The sequence below is a fragment of the Polypterus senegalus genome, chromosome 2, assembly GCF_016835505.1.
Source record: "Polypterus senegalus isolate Bchr_013 chromosome 2, ASM1683550v1, whole genome shotgun sequence".
NCBI lineage: Eukaryota > Metazoa > Chordata > Cladistia > Polypteriformes > Polypteridae > Polypterus > Polypterus senegalus.
Genome location: NC_053155.1, coordinates 77,847,878 through 77,869,193, shown reverse-complemented (window position 1 = coordinate 77,869,193; position 21,316 = coordinate 77,847,878). Strand labels below are relative to the sequence as shown.

The window sequence follows — 21,316 nt, the reverse complement described above, 5'->3', positions numbered from 1 at the left end:
CTTTCCACTACCACCCCGGCACATTTTCTTGCCCTGCCTGGTGACCCCCCTGTTCCGTGGAGGGCTTGGAAACAAAGTTTTGAAACATACAGTATTTGGAGGCGTTGGACCTCGAGGTGTCTTCGCTACATTCGGTTTAAACACCACCTACACGGAACTGGAGCCTTACTTTAGAGTGAAAAATGAGTTGTCCATTTGGAATGATCACTGCATTGCAAGAGGAAACATTGCTGTCATTCCAGAACCACTCCGGGGCCGTGTCTTGTCAATGATACATGAGGGTCATCTTGGCATTGGCAGTGCATTTTAAGTGGTAAGACAGATTTGCCACCCACCCCTCCTCTTCAGCCTTTGGTTTGGCCTTCTCATCCATGGGAACATCTCCAGCTTGACATTTGTGGAGAACTGCATGATGTTCCACATCACCAGAGGTTTCTGATTGTGGTCTATGATTTACATTCGAAGTGGCCTGAAGTTTTTCCTATGGGCTCCATTACATCAAAACTTGTAACTGACATTCTATGTAATTTGTTTGCTCAATGGGGACTGCCTTGTGTTATAACTACAGACAATGGCCTACAGTTTACCTCACATGAGTTCCAATCATTCCTATCAGAAAGAGGATTGAAACATATTCATACTGGTTTCTATCACCCATAGGTGAATGGTGGTGTAGAACGCTTCAATCAGACTTTAAAAAATGGTATTCGTGCACACTTGACTCAGGGGTTTCCCTTCCACACAGCACTACTGGAAACTCTTTTTCATTATCGAGCAACCCAACATTCTACCACAGGTGTTTCTCCAGCTTTCCTGATGCTAGGATGGGAGCTGCAGCTTCCTTTGGACACATTGAGTCCTTGCACCAAACTTCCCTCAGTTTTACAAGCCTCAGTTAACAGTAAACAAGCCAGAATGAAACAGAGAGTCGATAAAACTCGCCGTGCCCATTCTCAACACATACAATTGCATGACTGGGTACGTGTTAGAAGACCCCAACGACATAATAAGTTGTTGCCTTTTTGGTCAGCACCAATTCGCGTTATGCGCTGTTTAGGCCTTTCAAGTTTTTTACTGGAGGATGGTTCCAGATGGCATGCTAGCTGCCTCTGGAAAGTTCTTTCGCCCATGCCATCATCATCACAAACAGCTGTTTCAACTTTTTAGCCATGTCTGGAGGACAGAAATATGATCACTCATAATTCAAATCTACCCAAGCCTCAGAACCCAAGCCTTTCTGTACCATCCCCCTCTACTGGAAGGCTCTGTCCAGCTCTGGCTGACCTGACAACACACTCTGACGAGATTCTTGCTGCAGCCACTCGGATTCCTAGGGCCCGACAACGACTAGCCTATTTGCAAGACTACAGGTGCTGGTCATAAAATTAGAATATCATGACAAAGTTGATTTATTTCAGTAATTCCATTCAAAAAGTGAAACTTGTATATTAGATTCATTCATTACACACAGACTGATGTATTTCAAATGTTTATTTCTTTTAATTTTGATGATTATAACTGACAACTAATGAAAGTCCCAAATTCAGTATCTCAGAAAATTAGAATATCAAATAAGACCAATGCAAAAAAAGGATTTTTAGAAATGTTGGCCAACTGAAAAGTATGAGCATGTAGAGCACTCAATATTTAGTTGATGCTCCTTTGGCCTGGATTACTGCAGCAATGAGGTGTGGCATGGAGCTGATCAGTCTGTGGCACTGCTCAGGTGTTTTTTGAATTGTTGGGTCTGGCGTATGGCATCTTCCTCATCACAATACCCCATAGATTTTCTATGGGGTTAAGGTCAGGCGAGTTTGCTGGTCAATCAAGAACAGGGATACCATGGTCCTTAAACCAGGTACTGGTAGTTTTGGCACTTTGTGCAGGTGCCAGGTCCTGTTGGAAAATGAAATCTGCATCTCCATAAAGTTCGTCAGCAGCAGGAAGCATGATGTGCTCTAACACTTCCTGGTAGACGGCTGCGTTGACTTTGGACCACAGAAAACACAATGGACCAACACCAACAGATGACATGGCACCCCAAACCATCACTGACTGTGGAAACTTTACACTGGACCTCAAGCAACATGGATTCTGTGCCTGCTCTCTTCCTCCAGACTCTGTGACCTTAATTTCCAAAGAAAATGCAAAATTTACTTTCATCAGAGAACATATCTTTGGACCACTCAGCAGCAGTCCAGTCCTTGTTGTCTTTAGACGCTTCTGACGCTGTCTCTTGTTTAAGAGTTGCTTGGCACAAGGAATGCGACAGCTGAAACCCATATCTTGCATATGTCTGTGCGTGGTGGTTCTTGAAGCACTGACTCCAGCTGCAGTCCACTCTTTGTGAATCTCCCCCACAGTTTTGAATGGGTTTTGTTTCACAATCCTCTCCAGGGTGTGGTTATCCCTATTGCTTGTACACTTTTTTTTATGACATCTTGTCCTTCCCTTCATCTCTCTATTAATGTGCTTGGACACAGAGCTCTGTGAACAGCCAGCCTCTTTAGCAATGACCTTTTGTGTCTTGCCCTCCTTGTGCAAGGTGTCAATGGTCTTCTTTTGGACAACTGTCAAGTCAGCAGTTTTCCCCATGATTGTGTAGCCTACAGAATTAGACTAAGAGACCATTTAAAGGCTTTTGCAGGTGTTTTGAGTTAATTAGCTGATTAGAGTGTGGCACCAGGTGTCTTCAATATTGAACCTTTTCACAATATTGTTAAATTTCCGAGATACTGAATTTGGGTCTTTCATTAGTTGTCAGTTATAATCATCAAAATTAAAAGAAATAAACATTTGAAATACATCAGTCTGTGTGTAATGAATGAATCTAATATACAAGTTTCACTTTTTGAATGGAATTACTGAAATAAATCAACTTTGTCATGATATTCTAATTTTATGTCCAGCAACTGTATGTGACTACCTTTAGTACATAGATAATTTATTTTTCTTCTCTTTTGGGAGGGTGGAAAATGTGACGTTGGGAGGGTCATTAAAATACACAGAGGGGATTGGTTGTTGACAATGGAGGATACGCACTGTAAGAAAACGTGAGTGAGTCAAGAGTTTTAGGAATTTGGAGAAGCAACTGGTCTCGTGTGTTTTTATTTTTCTGTAGCAGACACAACAGATATGATTTTCTCTATTTTAATACGTTTGTTTTTAGTGGTGGAGGAAAGAACCAATGTGTTGCATGTTGGTCGGATGTGCAAGTGACAATTTCACGATACTATGTACATTTGACAATGCTGCTGTTACTGCTACTACTACTAAAAGTAGTCGGCCACATTCAATGCTGCAACTTGTATTGACATATATCAAATAAAACCATTACTAAATGTTATTGCCAACTTTTACCTTCTGTAATGTTCCATTTACGCTAAAAGCTTTCACTTTACGCACAACGTGCTTGAACGTTACGACTTGTTTGAACCAAACGGCGTTCCATAGGAAATGGTTAAAGGCTGGTAAAGGTGATTGGCTAGAATAAAAAAATGAGTGGCAAGGGGCGCCGCCTACACTGCGCACTTGCTGTAACATTTGTACAGGAGCCGCTTCGCCTTGAACTTGAGTGCTTAAGTAGTCTGCAGTCACAATGCTGGGTTTGAGATCAGTACTGACGAAGTTCTTCGTTTGTAATCTCAGGCCTCAGCTTGCAAGTGCGAGTTTTCTGCATACGACATCTAACGTGAAAGGTGCAAAGGTTGCTGTAGTAAGTATGTGCGTATGAGCGGCTCGGCTGCATTTAAGAAATATACAATTTGTAGCGTCATGTGGGACTGGAGAGCGAACACCTGCAGTGTCCCAAAATAGAGCAGCTATGCTGCCTTCTGTGTAGACTCACTGTGTACACTCAGTATACACTTCATTTTGAATTAGATAATTTACCTTTTAGGAGTAATGAATTAGCACGTAGTTTCTCAAAACAGTTATGAACAATTAATTAACCTCCAGTCTCGGGGGCCGAGGTTTACTCCAGGAGTGTGGGACACAACCCAACCAGCAAAGCGTCAACTGTGGACGGAGTGCAAGTCGGTCCAAAGACACACGTGAACACACCACACTCGCACAGAGAGTTTTTCAGTACCGAGTTTAAGAAATAATTTCACACCGAGATTTTTTTTTTTTTTTTTTGTTCTATCGTGCGTGTGCTAGTTTAATACAAACGCGTTTATTGTATGTAGATACGCTTATTGCTTCAGAGCTAAATATGACATGAGTAAGTTATCATTCACAGTTACAAATCCCACCACCTTTTATCAGACTACCTTATTTTAAATAAATGGAACCAAGCCCATCACTTGAGATGATCCAACCCGCGATTACAAAATCTCAGCATTCACATTAAGATTGAATTTATTATCTGCAGCATGTTAAACGGTAAAAGTTCATGCAGTTTGAATTAGCACAAGCCTCTCTAATTCGGGGTGTTCATATGATCAACTTCATTATGTTTAAAGTCTAAATATTCTCGATTTTAACAGAAATTTGTCATCTTTTTCACTCTCTGATTAAAGTTCATAGACGGCTGGATCCCTAAAGGATCAAGAAAAACATCATGTTCTTAATCACTGACCTTGAAATAGTCTAAAACAATACCCTTCTGGGAGTGGCTGTTACAAGGCTAGGAACACTGGTAAAGAATCAAATAACAAAAATATTTGTGATCGGCAACCTTGAAATAGCATTTAACAGCACTCCACATGCCCATATTACCAATCCTCATTTTTTTCCTACATTTTATGAAAAGGAGTAACTTTGACCTCTCATATCCCATTAGGGGTTGAACCCCTGGGGCCAGTTGATGTAGCACGTACAAGTTCAAATCCTTCTGATCATTTTTGCTGAAGACATCTATTAGTTTACTCTTAATCAAAATGGTGTAATTTTTTGCACAAAATATGGTCCAACAATTGCTTAGAAATGAGTGGTGTTCAGATTTAGCAGGCCAAAAATAAGGATAGACTCCAAAAAGCTTGATGTCTGTAGTAACTACACTCTTAAAAATAAAGGTCCCAGAGTGGTTCTACAGAGAAATGCCATAGAGGAACAGTTTTTGGTTCCTAAAAGTACCATCTATGTGAATAATTAACCATTATATTTTCATATCTGTAACAGGCTTCTTAAATAACCATGAACAGATGATAACAGATTTGTGAAATGCCAATGGGCTTCTGATTGAAAAATCAGAAGGATGAGTTCAGGTTTTGTTGATCTGTTGTATCTGGCTGGGCTGCCTAATAGGAATTAAAGATTTTTGTATTGTTCACAGACTGGGAACCTTTTCAAAGCCCAAAGATCCCTTTTCAGAATGAAGTGGTTTCTTGTCACGGAAAGGTTCTGCGAGAAACCCCACAAGCAGTAACATGACATTGCAGAACCATTATTTTTAAGTGTGTAGACATCAAGATGAGTCCAATGGTATATCATGTGTGGGGATTTCTGATATTGGTGAGTCAGGAAACACTGTACAAAAAAAAAAAAAGCGAAGTGATCTCAAAGTGTTTATAAGTAATTCTTACGAACACAGTGTAGGTAGACTCGATTGTTTGCTTTTGTGCATTGATCTTTGTGGAACACCTCACTGTTACATGTTCATTAATTTTCTGAATGTCATTATCCATTAGGCCAGCCCATGATTTGGGTACATCACTGTCAAGAGTCTACTTGGAGGCTGCACAGTGGTAAAGCTGCTGCCTCAAAATAAGTAGACCAGGGTTCACACAGTGCTTCCTGACGCCAGTTTGCATGTTCTTCTCGTGTCCATGTGAGTTTCCTCCGGGTGCTCCGGTCTCCTCACCCAGTCCAAAGACATAAAGCAGGAGTGTTAATCTCCCAGAGGAACACAGTAGCTGTAGTTTTTCTGTTCCGGCCACTTATTTATTTAGTAACCAATTACTAATACTAATGGAACATTGTATGTTTCCTTGATTTTCATTTTATTTTAATTGTTTAATTCTTCTTTAACTAGCAGCCAAATGATGAGATGCAAAGCAAGCTAACAAATGACCAGACTAAGCTGGATCCCATTTTCATCTGTGCCTTTCATACAATATAGTCCATTTGGGGCTCACCAGTCAAACTGAAGCATTACACTTGGCGTTGGGAGGAAGCCATCTGTGTAAACCTATGCAGCTATGAGAAGAAAATTAAACTCAAAACCGATGCTGTGAGGAAGCAATACTAATGACCAAATGACTTCCCTGCCCCTCATCATCAGTTAATGCACTCTTCATTTTTAACAGTGTTCCTTTTATTAAGTTATAGGCCACCAGTGTCAAACTTAGATCCTTGATGTGTGCAGTGGATGCAAGGTTTTGTTAAAGCCAATTTCTTAATTAGTAACCACGATTGACGCAAATGGATCATGCTTAGTTTATCATTTTGCTTAACCTGCTTCATAGGATTTATAAAAATTGCTTTTTTTTGGAATGGAAGAGTGGAGGTCTAAGAAATACTGATCTTCTCTAGCAAAAAGAAAGTCAATCTTTAGTTTTGGAAATGTCTGCTGTGACAGAATTTGAGACTTAGAAGCCATATAGTTAAATAACACACTTAACTGCAATACTTTCCTTGTAATTAATGAAGAAATTAGATCTAAAGTAATGACTCTCCAAGGTTAGAGTTTGAGACCCCTGGTTATCTGTTGTTTCACTTTACATCTCATTATTGTTTGGCAAATGGTTAAGCAAGTTAACTGTAGTAAAGCCAAATGATGTATGTTCTGTTAGCAGCAGTGATTTGGTAGTTATTAAAAAAGCCATTGCTATGAAAACTTGCAGCTCTTCACAATCTGTTTAACCCTCCCCATTATAGGTCATATTCCTAAGTATTCAGAATCATTCTACATTTATCAATACAATGGCACTCAATTGTCTGATTCTTGCAGCTTTAAACAGTAAATGTGGTGAAATCAATTATAAGTCATTACAATGTTTTAATTGTGCTAATAGTATTTGATGTTAAAGGATTTTTATGTAAATAAAAGAAAGGTACAGTCATATTTTCCATACTAGTGCATTCCTTTCTGTCAGACAGGTTGGATTGGCTACAGTTACAAGAGTAACAAAGGTAAACTGTACATTTATTTGTTTAGCAGATGCTTTTCTCAAAAAGTGACATACAAACAAGGTCAACAAAATTGAGTAACATAAGTGAAGAAACTGTCGTGAACAGTGTTCATTGTCATAAGTGAAGAGCAATAAAGCTAGCATAACAAAAAATAGCAATATGACAGATATTCACACTGCAAAAATATTCATTAACAATTTGACAGATTTTCACAGAACAGAACACAGAAGTGATCTGTGATCACCATACACTGTTCACTGACAAACCTGAGTGGGCGGGAAGTTCAGAGTGGGTGGCAAGAAGGGTCTCATGGTTGATGGTGTTAAAGACAAAGGGGAGAACTGGAAGGATCAGGGCTAAAGAGCTGCTGGTAGCTCTCGCTAACCTTAGCTGGTCAACCACAGACAGCGGAGCAGCTTCTTGAATAGTTTCTTTTGAAGCCAGACTGCTTGGGATCTATATATCCATTATGTCTTAATTTGTTGTTACTTATGAAACTTTAAAATATTCTGTTTGATATCATACCAACAAGAACCTATTTATTTGTAAATAATGTAAAATGAATTTAATTTTTTATAAATCCATCCATCAGTTTTACCAAATCAGTTTATTCTAGCATAGCACTCATGAACAGGCACAAGCTGTGGACACATTGCCAATCTACTGCAGGTAAGTTTTACTTGCACATTAACAGCATGCTTTGTTCATTTGGATGCTAGGCTGAAGATCATTTCTTGTCATCTGAACAGAAGGGTTTACTTTACCAGTATAAAAATTACTGTGCACCTGCAATTTTAAGGCCACTGCTTTTTGTACAGTACTCAGAACCAGCGATGTTATGTGAATTTCCCCTTGGGATTAATCTATCTATCTATCTATCTATCTATCTATCTATCTATCTATCTATCTATCTATCTATCTATCTATCTATCTATCTATCTATCTATCTATGTATGTATGTATGTATGTATGTATGTATGTATGTATGTTAATAAACTTGTCTCATTTTTCCCAGGTTTTATCAGGCTGTGGTGTATATGATGGGACAGAAATCCATGAGGCCTCAGCGTGAGTAATTTATCTTTCAATTTCATATACTGTATAAATTAAAAGTAATTTTAACAATTTATATAGAGAAAAGGCTAAAACAATAGTGTTTTTTATCTTGTAACGTCAACAAATTTCAATCATATCTGCTAAGACATTTTGGAGATTTTTAATTTTTTGTTGGGATTTGGGGGTTTGAAATTTCTATTTTAACCAAAAAATGATTTGCTTTGCAATTGAAGGCCACATTTAGAGGTCTGCTACATTCACAATGATCAAAGATGTGTTTTAATTAATTACCAGAATTTGCTTTGCTCCTCAAAAGTATTTTTTATTTTTGTCTTTCAGCATTCTGGTTCATCTGAGCAGAGGAGGTGCAGATGTAAAGATGTATGCACCCAATGAAAATCAAATGCATGTTATTGACCATTGCAAGGGTCAGCCTACAGAAAAGGAGTCAAGGTGAGAGTAATGCAAAATTATACTAGTATTTATAAAGCATCCACACTTTCTATAGGGAAGTTTCTTTTACATGCAGCCAAATTATTGGGTTACAAATGAGAAACTAAGGAATCTGATGTTACATAAACGTTGCAAATTGTACCGAGGAATAGAAATATGCAAAAATGCACAGCGTTTCATTACTTATTTTACAGAAGCTTGTTTCAAACTTATTAATGAAATTAATGAATACAACAATACTGCTATACAGTACTTTAATTCACATGTATCAATAAGTCAACCTAATGCTTAAATATTCTATAATTTTTGATAATGATACAGTATCTCACAGAACTGGAAAAGGCATAATGGTGAGACAAAAATCCACCAGTAACTAATGATTGTGAGACATGTGGTGCCTCTGTGGAAGAATCACTCAGGATGCCACTTCCATTCCATTGATTGTATTTCCTGAGATGGCACGGCTGAGATGCTTCCTTAGCATGCTGGAAATTATAAGAAGCAGGTTCTACCATTCAGCTAAACAGCCAGCTGCCAATCCAGTTGCTTACCTTCGATGGAAATTATCATGTTTTTACCATTTGCATTTGGTGACAAATAAATGCACAGAATGATGGAAAATGGTGACATTTAAGTATTGACTACTAAATGTTCATTTGCATCTAAACTAGTTTGCTTTTTAAATGCTTGTTTTTATCTGCAGAGTTGCCAAATCAAGACTGCTGTTACCCAAGCCCCACCTGTATTTTTAAAAGTGTCCTCAATGAAATGAAGAAGTCATTACTTAACTTTTACTCCCTTTTTGTTTTTATATCCTGAAGAAATGTTTTGTCTGAATCAGCTCGTATTGCCCGAGGGAATATCACTGATATGGTGGAACTAAAGGTGCAAGACCATGATGCTATAATCTTTCCAGGAGGCTTTGGTGCAGCTAAAAACTTGTAGGTATCTTTGAATGCTTAATTTAGGTAAAAGAACAAATAAGTGGCCACTTTTCCTCTAATTTTTAACACTGACATAAGTGGTTTTGGATTATGCTGTCAGTTATTTTCAAAAATGTTTCATATTTAATATATTGATGTAAGGTGTAGTCCAAACATTGTATGACTAATATACAACATGCTTTGTAAAGTTAATTAGATTAATTGAGATGCATAGAGGGGCCATGGAGACCATGGGACCATGGTTAGCACTCTTGCCTCATAGATTGTTAGTCGTACTTCAAATCAGGGTCCTGCTGCTTCTTAGGTAGAATTAGTGCACCCTCTCTGTGACAGCATGAACTGTATTCCCATATTTTAAAGACATGCAGATTAGGTTAAATGACAGCTTTCTCTTGGTCAAATTTATCTAAGGGCATGTGGATGTGTGCATGAGTGTGCCGTAACTATGGATTGATGCCAGATTCAGGGTTTTTTCTTCCAAGCTTTGAGACAAGTACTGACATGATAGACAGATTGTTGTGTTGCATGGCACAATTGATGACTAGTCATAATTTTATTTTAATAGAAACTTAAAAGAAATTAAAATATGAAAGTTATTTGACCAAATATAGTTTTAAAAAATTGGTATGAAATTTGATTTGACACAGCAGTAGAAAATTTAAGAATATATTGATTTATGTTTATTTTTGTAGAAGGATGAGGATGTGAGCTCTTTAACAGAACAAAGTACATTGTTCTTTTATATCTGTTTTTTTCAAATTAGTTCTTTAGAGTACTAATGTAGTTCACAAGTATACAGTTTTGTTTTTGTAGTATTCAAAATTGTTATTAGTAATGTAAAAGACCATTAAAACAGCTTGTCAAAATATTTTTAAATACTTTGTGCTAGTATTAGTAAAGAATAAGTACAACACATATATTATACAGTATTTTATACAATATGTATCAATGTTCTCCCCAGAAATTTTTTCCAGCTGGGTGGCATGACAAAGTAGCAGGGTGGGGCGGGATGGGGAAATTTGGTGGTTAGTTATTCATTATTAATTATTTTCCAATGCTCAATATGACTTCCTTTAAGGTTTGACACTTGTGCCAGAATATTTTTTTATTAAATTTAAGAAGTACCCAATTCAGGATCCTGCAACCCTAACAGAAATTTTAAATAACAATTGTTATGACATAAACCAAGAGGCACAAGTATTGTCACTGTTGGGAAGAAAAGTGAAAATAATGAAAAAAATTAAAAAATATTCTTCAAAGCCAACTTGCATATGCAGAAGTCGTCTTCAGTTAAATATTTATTTTTGTTTTCTTCCTAGAAAAGGAACAACCCATTTCTTTACAGTGTTCCAACAGCTTTTCAAACAACGTTGTATGTGGCAACTCATTTTTTGCCAACCAATACATGGATCTTAGAGCATCTCTCTGTAATTTATTTAACACAGATACAGATCTTTCAATTTGACCGATTCCAGTTTGCTCTAGTACACGCTTTCCTAAAAGGTCAGCAGAAGACTCAATGTGCGTTTTACTTTTTTCATGGTCCAGCAAGCTTTCTTTTTAAATTCCTGCGCATGGCACATTTACCCAAAGTAACTCCCTCCTTGGGGGATGTTTGTTTGAATATTTAATGCACAGTGAGCACCACAAACCACATTCTTTGACCATTAGCCAATCAAAATCTTTAAACCATTGTTTGTTTATGCTGGATAAGCAGTGCTTAGATTTATCAATTGGCAGAGTGTGTGCTGATGAGATTTCCCCTGATGGACCAGCCTTTGCAATGTCTTTGTCTGAAATTGCCACATGAGGAGTTGACACTGCACCTTCATTAGTTTGTGGCGTCTCTTTTTCTGAAATAACTGAGCAGTGTTGTTTTCTGAACACTTTTTTTTTTGCTCATGTTGGTGAAATGTTTGGAAAAAATTAAAAGTACCTATAAATACGACTTTTGAATGGAAAAGTGTGAGCTTGTTGGATATCCAATGCACACTTGCACTACGGCAGGGCAATATATGTACAAAAAAGGAATGGCAGGTGGATCACTTTAACAAAACTACAGAAGCGTATTAGGGCCACGGTGAAGAAAAAAAAATACAGGCACATTGAAGAAGAAAAACTATGTGTCAAGAATAAAGTCGACAAGTTGACTTTATTCTCAACATTTCCACTTCATTCTCGCTGATTATGTCGAGATTAAAGTCGACATTTCCACTTTATTCTCATAGTCTATTTTGTCATTAAAGTAGAATGTCGTAAACCAAACTTCATCTTAAAATCAATGTTTAATTTACTAGATTTTCTCAAACCCCGTCATAAGGTAGTGTTGTGAATTAAATGCTTTGTGTTAAGTGTTCCCCGACCGAGTTGTTAATCACTACACGCTTCTTAACTGGACTTCCTCTTGCACTGAGGAGGCACTGGGAGGGATCGCTGCACAGAATACATTCACTTCATGATATTCCTGCTCTCTGAAAATTTACAATGCTAAGATACATACTTGATATCATTTTCATGATGAAATGCACTAAAGCAGGTATTAAACATGCACGGTAGTGTGGCGGTAGTGCTGCTCCCTCGCAGTAAGGGGTCCCCAGGTGTACGTTCAGTGTAGAGAACTTTATGGCAGGTGTGACGAGGCTCTAAAAAACTGGATGCATAATGGGAATCACACAGGTTCAACTTAAATATTGTGTAAATGCTAGGTTCGTGATCTGGTGGTTGGAGACACGAACACAGAATTCAATGGATGTTCTTCTGAGCGGGCTTTCTTTATTGCATGTGTTTCTGTCCCCCCTGGCCATTGAACCTTACTCTTATTCGATGTTAATTAATGTTGATTTATTTTGTTTTATAATTGTGTCTTTCATTTTTCTATTCTTTAATATGTAAAGCACTTTGAGCTACTGTTTGTATGAAAATGTGCTATATAAATAAATGTTGTTGTTGTTGTTGCTGTCTCTATCTGACGAACCAAAACCCCAATTTCTATCCTTCCCTTTTCTTTCTCCACTTAACCAATCACCACACGATAACACAAAGCATTTCATGTGCAATATAATTGATGACGGGGTTTGAGAAAATCTAGGAAATTAAATATTCATTTTTAAATGAAGTTTAGTTTATGATGTTCTACTTTAATGACAAACTACGAGAATAAAGTCAACATGTTAACTTTAATCTCGAGATAAATGGCGAGAATTTATTCTCGACATAAGCTTAGCAGAACTACACAGACTGCACTGACACTAAGAACAGAGACATCACTTCCTGACGCCCTTTTTCTGATATCTGATAGGCTGGTTCCAGGAGTCTTTTTCTTATTTTATCAGTCCTTCTCTCGCCCGCCCACCTCCACATCGTCTTTGCTTGTAAAGTGCTGCTCCGCTCCTGCTATTAGCATGTACAGCCTCCTCTCGCCTGCCCACCTCTCCATACTCCTTGCTACTGTAATTAAACTGCTACGCCCCTGCTATGTACACCCCCCTCTGGAAAGCCCACCTCCCCATACTCTTTGCTTGTGAACTCCGCTCCGCCTTGTCCCCGCTATTAGCTTTAGCACCTTGCAACTTGCGATCCTACCTCTAAAATATTTGCCCACCCGCCCGCTCGTCCCTTGCCATCTCTATAGATCATTAGATCTGCAGCTGTCATCTCACAATGTCATGCGAGATGACAGCTGGGCGTTCAACTAAATTAGCCGGGTGGAGCGCCCGGCTAAAAGATGCTAGGGATAACACTGTGTATTATGGCTGGGAAGCAAAATAATTAATTTCAGCTGAAAACAATGTTTGTTACTACCTCTGCTAGTAAATCTTATTACATATATTGATATCCACATAATTGTTTTTTCATGACTGAGAACTAAAACTGGAATTCAAATGCAATTTTGCAGGGGTGGACGCTCCATAAGTGGCCTACCTCATTAGGCAGGAGTCACTTTCATAATGCAGCTGAACACTGAAATAAATGAAAAGTGTAAATTTTGGTAATTTTTATTTTTTACTTTTGATATTATTTAAGATAAAGCACAAGAACAAGCTAGGGCAAGCATTAAGAGAGGCTGGGATAGTAAATTTGTTTTATTGTAGTTTTTACTTTGCAGAACTGGCAATAAACATATTTTATATTGTTGTTCCAGTTGTTATTTTCAAATCCATTGGACTAACCTGTTTGAAAAGTGCAGGTCGTGATAATGCGAAAGATGCAAATTTGGCAAATGGTCTAAGTTGCCTGTTGAGATGCTTTTTGTCATAGCATTTTGAAAATAAATGTAATGTGTAGGCTTGTTCAGCTCACTGAACCTTTCATTGACTTAGAAACAACTTTTTACATTTTTTACTTTTTTATAACTATAAGCATCCCAGAAATGGTAAATGTGGAGTGAACAAAAATGTTTTATTTAACATAAGAGTAAATGTCTATTATGTGAACAGTGCTCTGGACCATTTTTTCAACTTGGAAAGTAGCTTTGTCTTCTATCTAGATTTCAGAATTTGGCCACCATTTTCCCCAGAAAGACAGCTTTCACTCCTGGCCTGCAAGGTCAATATCTTCAGTTAACTTCAGAGTCACATAGGAGGACTTTTGTGTTGTCACTTCATCTGTTAGCTTTAAAGCACATCAGGGGTTTAGGGGTTAGCAAATGGCATTTGTGGGATGTAGAATAGACTTCCTGGAGGCTGCCAGTGCACCCATTTCCACTGACCTCTAAAATCCCAACCCTGTCTGTATTTTCTGAATTAAGATTCAAGTCTCTTTTTTCTCTGTTTATCTCTTTCTCTAAATTATAGGTCCACATTTGCAGTTGATGGAAAGGACTGCAAGGTCCACTCAGAAGTACAACGAGTTTTGAAAGATTTTCACAAAGCTGGAAAACCCATAGGGTAATTTATTATTTTTTTGTTTGCCGGAAAATTCAAAAATATATATTTTGAAAGTAAACCTTTTAATGATTCATTTTATATAATTCACTGTTTAATTTTTTTATGACTGTGAGATGACTAGCAACATCAAGTTCCAACCATGAATTTGGCTCTATTGAAAGACCAATTTACAGTCACAAAGTAGCTTAACGTTCTTATCTGTGAGGATATGGGAGGAAAACTGGAGTATCTAAAGAAAATTCTGCGAGGCACAGGGAGAATAGGATGCAGAATCTAGTAGACAGCAATGCTACCTACTAATGCACTGCCCTGTTAATCTGGGTAAAACCATTACAGTTATAATGGTAATGACATCCTTCACATTATTATTTTCTATCTATTATGTTTTTGACAGGAGTGTGCCATCTTATCAGGGAAAATATTTCAGTAATATAAACAAACATCCATAACCTGGCTCTTCTTCCAGACAAACCATCTGTTTCAAATCTTACAACATTTTTGGCTTATACTTGGGGAATAAGGGCATGCATATTCCCTGTCATCTTTTACCCTTATCATGGCCTCCACCTTGCCACTCTGTTATTTTTGAAACTGGTATGTCACATATAGCTGTTTTTGAACAATCCGAGGCAACACCCAACCATATACACTTATTTTAGATACTAGTGTACTTTCATATTTCTGTAACATACTCGGTTCAAATCTGACATATTATTAGATCTTTTGTGAAGGAAAACAAAGATGACTGATGTTACACACAGTGCTATTCCATTCATTCATACAGGAGCAAAATGGTAAAGCTTGCTTTATTTGTATTTATCATTTCTCTAGGTAAGAGTTTCTTTGGCCTTATGAAACTTACACAGTTACTCTTAACATTTTTGCCCAATACTGTTTGTTATATGCACAAAGTAGTTCTACAATGTGCAGATAAAACTACATGCCTTATTAGCTAGTAGGAAGCTCCATCATAAAATTTAACTGTTTCCTTTTTTGTATATGATGATTTTTTTCACAATCTTATTTCTCTTAGGCTATGCTGTATATCTCCTGTATTAGCTGCAAAAGTACTTCCGGGAGTGGAGGTGACCATTGGTCATGAAGATGAAGAAGGAGGGAAGTGGCCATATTCTGGTACAGCGCAGGCCATTAAGTCTCTAGGTGCGAAGCACTGTGTCAAAGAAGTTCACATATCCTTTTTTGTGAAGATGGGACCACCAGAGGGATAAATATCCATGATGTGGCATTTATGGATTTTGGTAAAATGAGACATAAGAACTTTGGTTCAATGTTAGTTCTTCTGTGTTAATCCAAATGACTGAATAACATAGAACAAGTAGTTCTAGAACAGGGGTGTTGAACTCCAGTCCTGGAGGGCCGCAGTGACTGCAGGTTTTCATTCTAACCATCTTCTTCATTAGTGACCAGTTTTTGCTGCTAATTAACTTATTTTGCCTTTGTTTTAATTAAGTTTACTCAGACCCCTTAGTTCTTTCTTTTTCCTTAATGAGGAGCCAAACAATAATGAGACAAAAACAAGCTGCCACATCACCAGCTAACCACATTATCTGAACATAAAGAAAGGTGAGGGTCTCAGTAAGTTTGATCTCTGGTCACCAAAACATCTTGATGGTTTTCTTAGGGAAAAAAAAAAGAAAATCAACAGTTTTGGAAATGTCTGCTGTGGCAGAATGAAAGTAGCAACAAGCCGTGGAGTTAAGTAATTGGTTTAATTAACAGCAAAAATTGGCTTTTCATTAAGGAACTGGTTTGAGTGAAATTGGCAGGAGTTTGAAGCCCCAGTTTAGCTGGTCATCTATTGGCTTGTTTCACATCTCATTTCTGTTTGGCTGCCATTTAATGAAGAAAAGAATCGATTCAGAGCACTGAATTCTTAAAAACAGGGCTATTCAAATGAAGGGAAAAGAAGTTAATTAGCAGTAAAAACTGGTCACTGATTAGGGAAAGGGATAGAATGAAAACCTGCAGCCACTGCGTCCCTCCAGGCCCAGAGTTTGACACACCCGTGTTCTAGAACATGAGCAGTTAACAAATTAATGAAATTTTCAGTTTCTTAGAGCAGCCAGAACTAAGGTACAGAGACCATTCTGGCACTGTGCTTTTCAGAGCTCTGTCTGTGAAAAAACAGTGTCTCTTTGTGCTGATGATGCCATCAAATGTCTTCCACTCTTGTAAGAGTGGGAGGACTTACCTAAGTAGGGTGCAGAAACCTGGTGACAGTGTGGTTTTTAAGCATGCAGGTGCACAGTAGATCTTTTCTATGAGTCAGCTGTAAGAAAAGTGTCTTGAGCAACAGCAGCTACTGTACTCCACATTGTATATACTGTATTGGACTAAGCTCATTCGATCTTGTGAGTAAACCTGATTATTTAGGATCCTGGCAAAGACTGGCTGCCCTCACAGTCTTTCCATTATGACATAAATGGCAAGGTACAGTATAGCATCTCATCATTAGAAGTAATTGAAATTTGAAACAGAGTCATACAAGGATGTGTTTTGGCCCACACCTTATCTTCAGAGTGTTGCTGAAACATACATTGGAATCCGAGATGGATAGGATCTACCCACAGACCAGGTCTAATGCGAGTTTGTTCAATTATTTGCACAAAAAAGAAAATAGGAAGATCTAGGACTTAGTCATCAGAGACTTGCTGTTTGCTGATGATGCAGCAGTGACATTACACACTGAGGAACAACTTAATTACACTGTTGTGCATAAACCTCCCGGGAGGTCAGTTTTAACTATCCGCTCAAGAAGACCAACATGACGGCCTAAGAAAAAGATGCCCCCACCATCATTGTCAATGACTGTACATTGAAGATGGTAAATCAGTTTGTCCATCTTGACTCAACTATCACCAACAGTCTGTCCTTGGATCTTGAGATTAGCAATGACATTTTTAAGGAGTTTACCATCCTGACTAGGCGAAGCAAGAAAGACTGGAAAGACATGCTGAACACCACAATGGCTGTATACAATGTCAGCATTCACAGCACTATACTGTGCTCAGGTAAGATGTAGAATCTCTGTGCAAACTAGAAAAAGAAATTGTACTTCTTCCATATGTGTAGTTTGCGATGGATCTTTGGAATCTCATGGAAGGTTTGGATAATCAACACTAAGGCCCTTGGGTATGCCAAGATACAGTCCATGTATACTGTCCTTTGACAGTCACTTCTTTGATAGCTAGTACATGTCCGCAAAATGGAAAATGAAAGGGTTACTAAAGACATTCTGCATAAAGAAATGACCATAGACAAGATAATGTACTTTTTTTTTTTTTAAAGGATCCATCCATTATCCAACCCTCTATATCCTACCTACAAACACAATTTAAAACCGCTGGACATTGACCTTACACCATGAGAAGTTGTTGCAAAGGACAAGTCCAAATGGAAGTTGTGAAGAACAGATTGTAAATGGGGCTAAGTAACGTACGTACACTTGCAAGCTGCTAAGAAGCACTCTTAAAAGAAAGAACAGACAGCATAATCTGCCAGCAGACTCTGCCTTCAGGTGCCATCACTGTGGCAGAGGCTGATATTCCCATGTTGACTGGTCCAGTCACAGCAACCCTTTTTTTTGCAAGCTGATATTCTCTGAAGTGTCCATTACCGTGTTTTTTCCAGATCATTGGACACATACTAGTTACTGTATGTGGTTATGGCATTCATCATATTTAACTGTGAGCACTTTGTTGTTACTAATCAAAGGCCCGTTTTCTACAATGAGATAATTACTCTCGGACAGTTTCCTTTCAAAGTTTTAACCTTTTTTTCTCACTCTTGTTTTCTCACTATCTATAAGCGTCTTTTGCACTTTTTATTCTGTAGCAGTCTTTGCCTTGGGTAAATGATCCACATTTTTCTTGACTACACACTCTTGCATCCTCTCAAATAAATTACTGCGTCATTCTCAAAAAGTAACCATTTTGATCTTGTTTTGCAAAGATTGAATTTATCACAACAGCATGTGCCAGTTCTACTCAAGGGTAATAATGATCATGTGTTTCAATGTCTCGTTTCCAGCTCTTTCTGCTATTCACCTTGCACCCCATGTAGGTGAATATGTTAATTATTTTTATTTTGTATTTTCCAGCTTTGATGGTTCCATATGCCAATTAATTGATTGATTGTCTTTCATCTTCATCAGATCTGTGGGCTAAATTTTTCTTTATTTTGTAAAGCCAAAAAAAGTATCTAATGTCCCATATACTGTGTATTTGTTTTAAGAAGGAACCTTTAGACTGGTGTTGGATGCAACTTTGCAGCTCTTCTCTTTCTTTGAAAATTGCTTTTTGTGATTCAGAAACATTTGGAAGTATAAGCACTTTAGCACACTAGTGTTCAATTTTTCTAACTGAATTTTGTTGTAATCTGTTGCACTTTTTCTTAATGTTTTTGTTTTTCATAGGATATTTTCTTTTAACATTAGTGACGTATCTACTGCTTAAGTGTAAAAGTTAATGACTAAGCTACTGCAAGTGATATTCTTTTAAAAGTTCACTTTTACATGGTCAGTATTTAGTTGGCTACCTGGTAGCAGAGAGTCTGTGTTGCTTCTAGAAATTGGTTGGTTGACGTTGAAACGGCTCTATACCAAATAGGAAACAAATTCAGTCTCTTAAGTTGATACAGTGTATATGTAATATAGGGAAGGTGGTTCTCCTTAACTGATGTTTACGAAGCGCATGTGGATAAGAAGAACAAGATTGTCACCTCTCCAGCTTTTATGTGTGAGACAAAGTTGCACCACATCTTTGATGGCATTGGTGCCATGGTGCAGAATGTGTTAAAACTGACTGAAAAGTAAGAGAGTGTTCATTCCTTCATAATCCATATTGTGGATTCCTTTGCATTTTCAATTTGTCATTTTCATGTACAATAATGTGCTGGTTAAGGTGTGGTTTCAATACTGTATAAAATCACTTCAGTTTGAGACTTGTTTCAGATTGCTATATTATGAATTGTTTGCCTATTTCAATTAATTTGTACACACAATTGTATTCACATTATAAAAACAAATAAATATTCTGGGTATAACTATTGCCAACGTCTGTCATTTTATATACAGTATATACTAGCTGTGTTGGAAGTTTTGTAAGGCAGCGTGTGTCAGTTATAGTGTTGAGGGTTTATCGGAGGTATTATGTAACTACCTAAGTGCTTTTCTTATATAATATTTGTATTTGTTTAACCAAAGGCTTATATTATTGGCAGGCAGTGTGCCGTAGCGTTTAGGCTTTAGACCTAGAACTTCAAATGATGAGGTTTTGGATTTAAATCACACTGTGGACACTGTATGACAATTTACCTGCTTGTGCTCCCATTGGGACAACAAAAGAAGTGCATCCAGTTGTATTTCAAATGTTGTAAATTGCCTTTGGTAAAGGTCAGCCAAATAACTAAATGTAAAAGTAAATGGAAAAGATTGGTCCATGTATGAATCGTTGCAGGACACCATCATGTATATGGAAGTGAAACTGACAGGATGGTCTTGATAAAACTTTGCATACTTCAGTTATTTGGATATGTGGTAGATAAAGTCATACTGCAGCTATTACCTTAAGTGAGTGTGATCAGGTTTTCCTCGTCCCCATAGTTTATTTTTATGCATTCGCACATCGGCAGTTGTTTGATTACATGATTTCATTGCTTCTTCTAAGGACAAAGACGATAATTAAATGATTAACATGAAGAAAGAATTGATTACAACACTTATAGACAACTGCAAATGAGGTGATGCTTTACTATTTCATTAATATGCTGACATGAGCAAACAGACTAACATTAAATACAGGCACTTAAATTTCATAGGATTTATACAACTCCTGTAATGATGTTTAATGGGTTTTAGCTCATGATCCAGTTTGTAACTTATGCTCACTTAAAGTGCCTGGCTCCTTTTTTCATATGTTTTGGTCTTGCCCTCCTGCTGAATCTTTATAGACCTCTATTTCCACCTCTTACACTTATTTTGGATGTCTTCATTTTTTGTTCTCCATAGCTTTTTTACTTCTTGATTTTTCATCATACTGTTGTTCACCCTCTTAAAAATGAATTTCACTGAGATCTTTAGCTGTCAAGATTCTCCTGGCATCTCACTGTGTAAAGTAAGACCAATGTTGAATAAATTCTCAGAGGAACTTAATTTTATAACTTATTTCTTTTAGAACTTTCTGCTACTTGTATTAATTTCTCCATTCACAATATTATCCTTAGAAAAAGGAGTTGCACTTATTAAAAATAGCTAGCACCTTTTTTGTTTCAGCCATCTCTGAATCTGGGAGTGCTCACCAGTTGGATGAAGACTTTATTCTCTTTTGCACATTGCACTTTTTTATTCTGTTGTTTCCCTTTTCCTCTCTTTCAAAAATAATAAAAATATTGTTAAAAAAATACTTGAACAAAATACAAAAGCCAGACATGAATCAAATTTAACTGATTAACGGTAATGTTAATTTTTAGGGAATGTACGGTATATTAAACATAGCTATTAATTTGTTCTATAATGTAGTCTTCACAGTAAAAATAAGAATTAATTAAAGAAAAAGGACTGGTGACCTGGCCAGAGATTGCCCCTGCATTGTACCCTGTGCTTGCTACAAGAAGCTCCAGCTTCCCCACAACCCTCCCCTGAATAAGTGGGTCAAGAAAATGGATGGATGATAAATGTGGCTTTCTCAGTAGTAATGGAGACTGCATGCATTTCATATTCGGTCTTAAGCCTTGCTTTGTGTGTTGAAACAAGAAAGTTTTCGGTAAAACACAGAGATGCATAATAAATAAATCTGCTTGACACTAAAAAGGTTTGTCTGTCACAGTATGACATATAAATTATAAATATAAATATAAATTCTGGGATGGACCTGGTTGCTCTCC

At 37.4% G+C, this 21,316-nt stretch overlaps 1 protein-coding gene across 1 annotated transcript; it reads left to right on the top strand.

Annotated features, from left to right (window-relative positions):
- The first annotated feature begins 3,509 nt into the window (after positions 1-3,509).
- Positions 3,510-19,482, top strand: gatd3a (glutamine amidotransferase like class 1 domain containing 3A). The gene is made up of 7 exons (XM_039744028.1): positions 3,510-3,715; positions 8,090-8,142; positions 8,470-8,583; positions 9,405-9,524; positions 14,321-14,413; positions 15,447-15,603; positions 19,119-19,482. The coding sequence occupies exons 1-7, from the start codon at positions 3,599-3,601 to the stop codon at positions 19,245-19,247; spliced, it is 783 nt and encodes a 260-aa protein (XP_039599962.1). The 5' UTR covers positions 3,510-3,598; the 3' UTR covers positions 19,248-19,482.
- Positions 19,483-21,316: the final 1,834 nt, after the last annotated feature.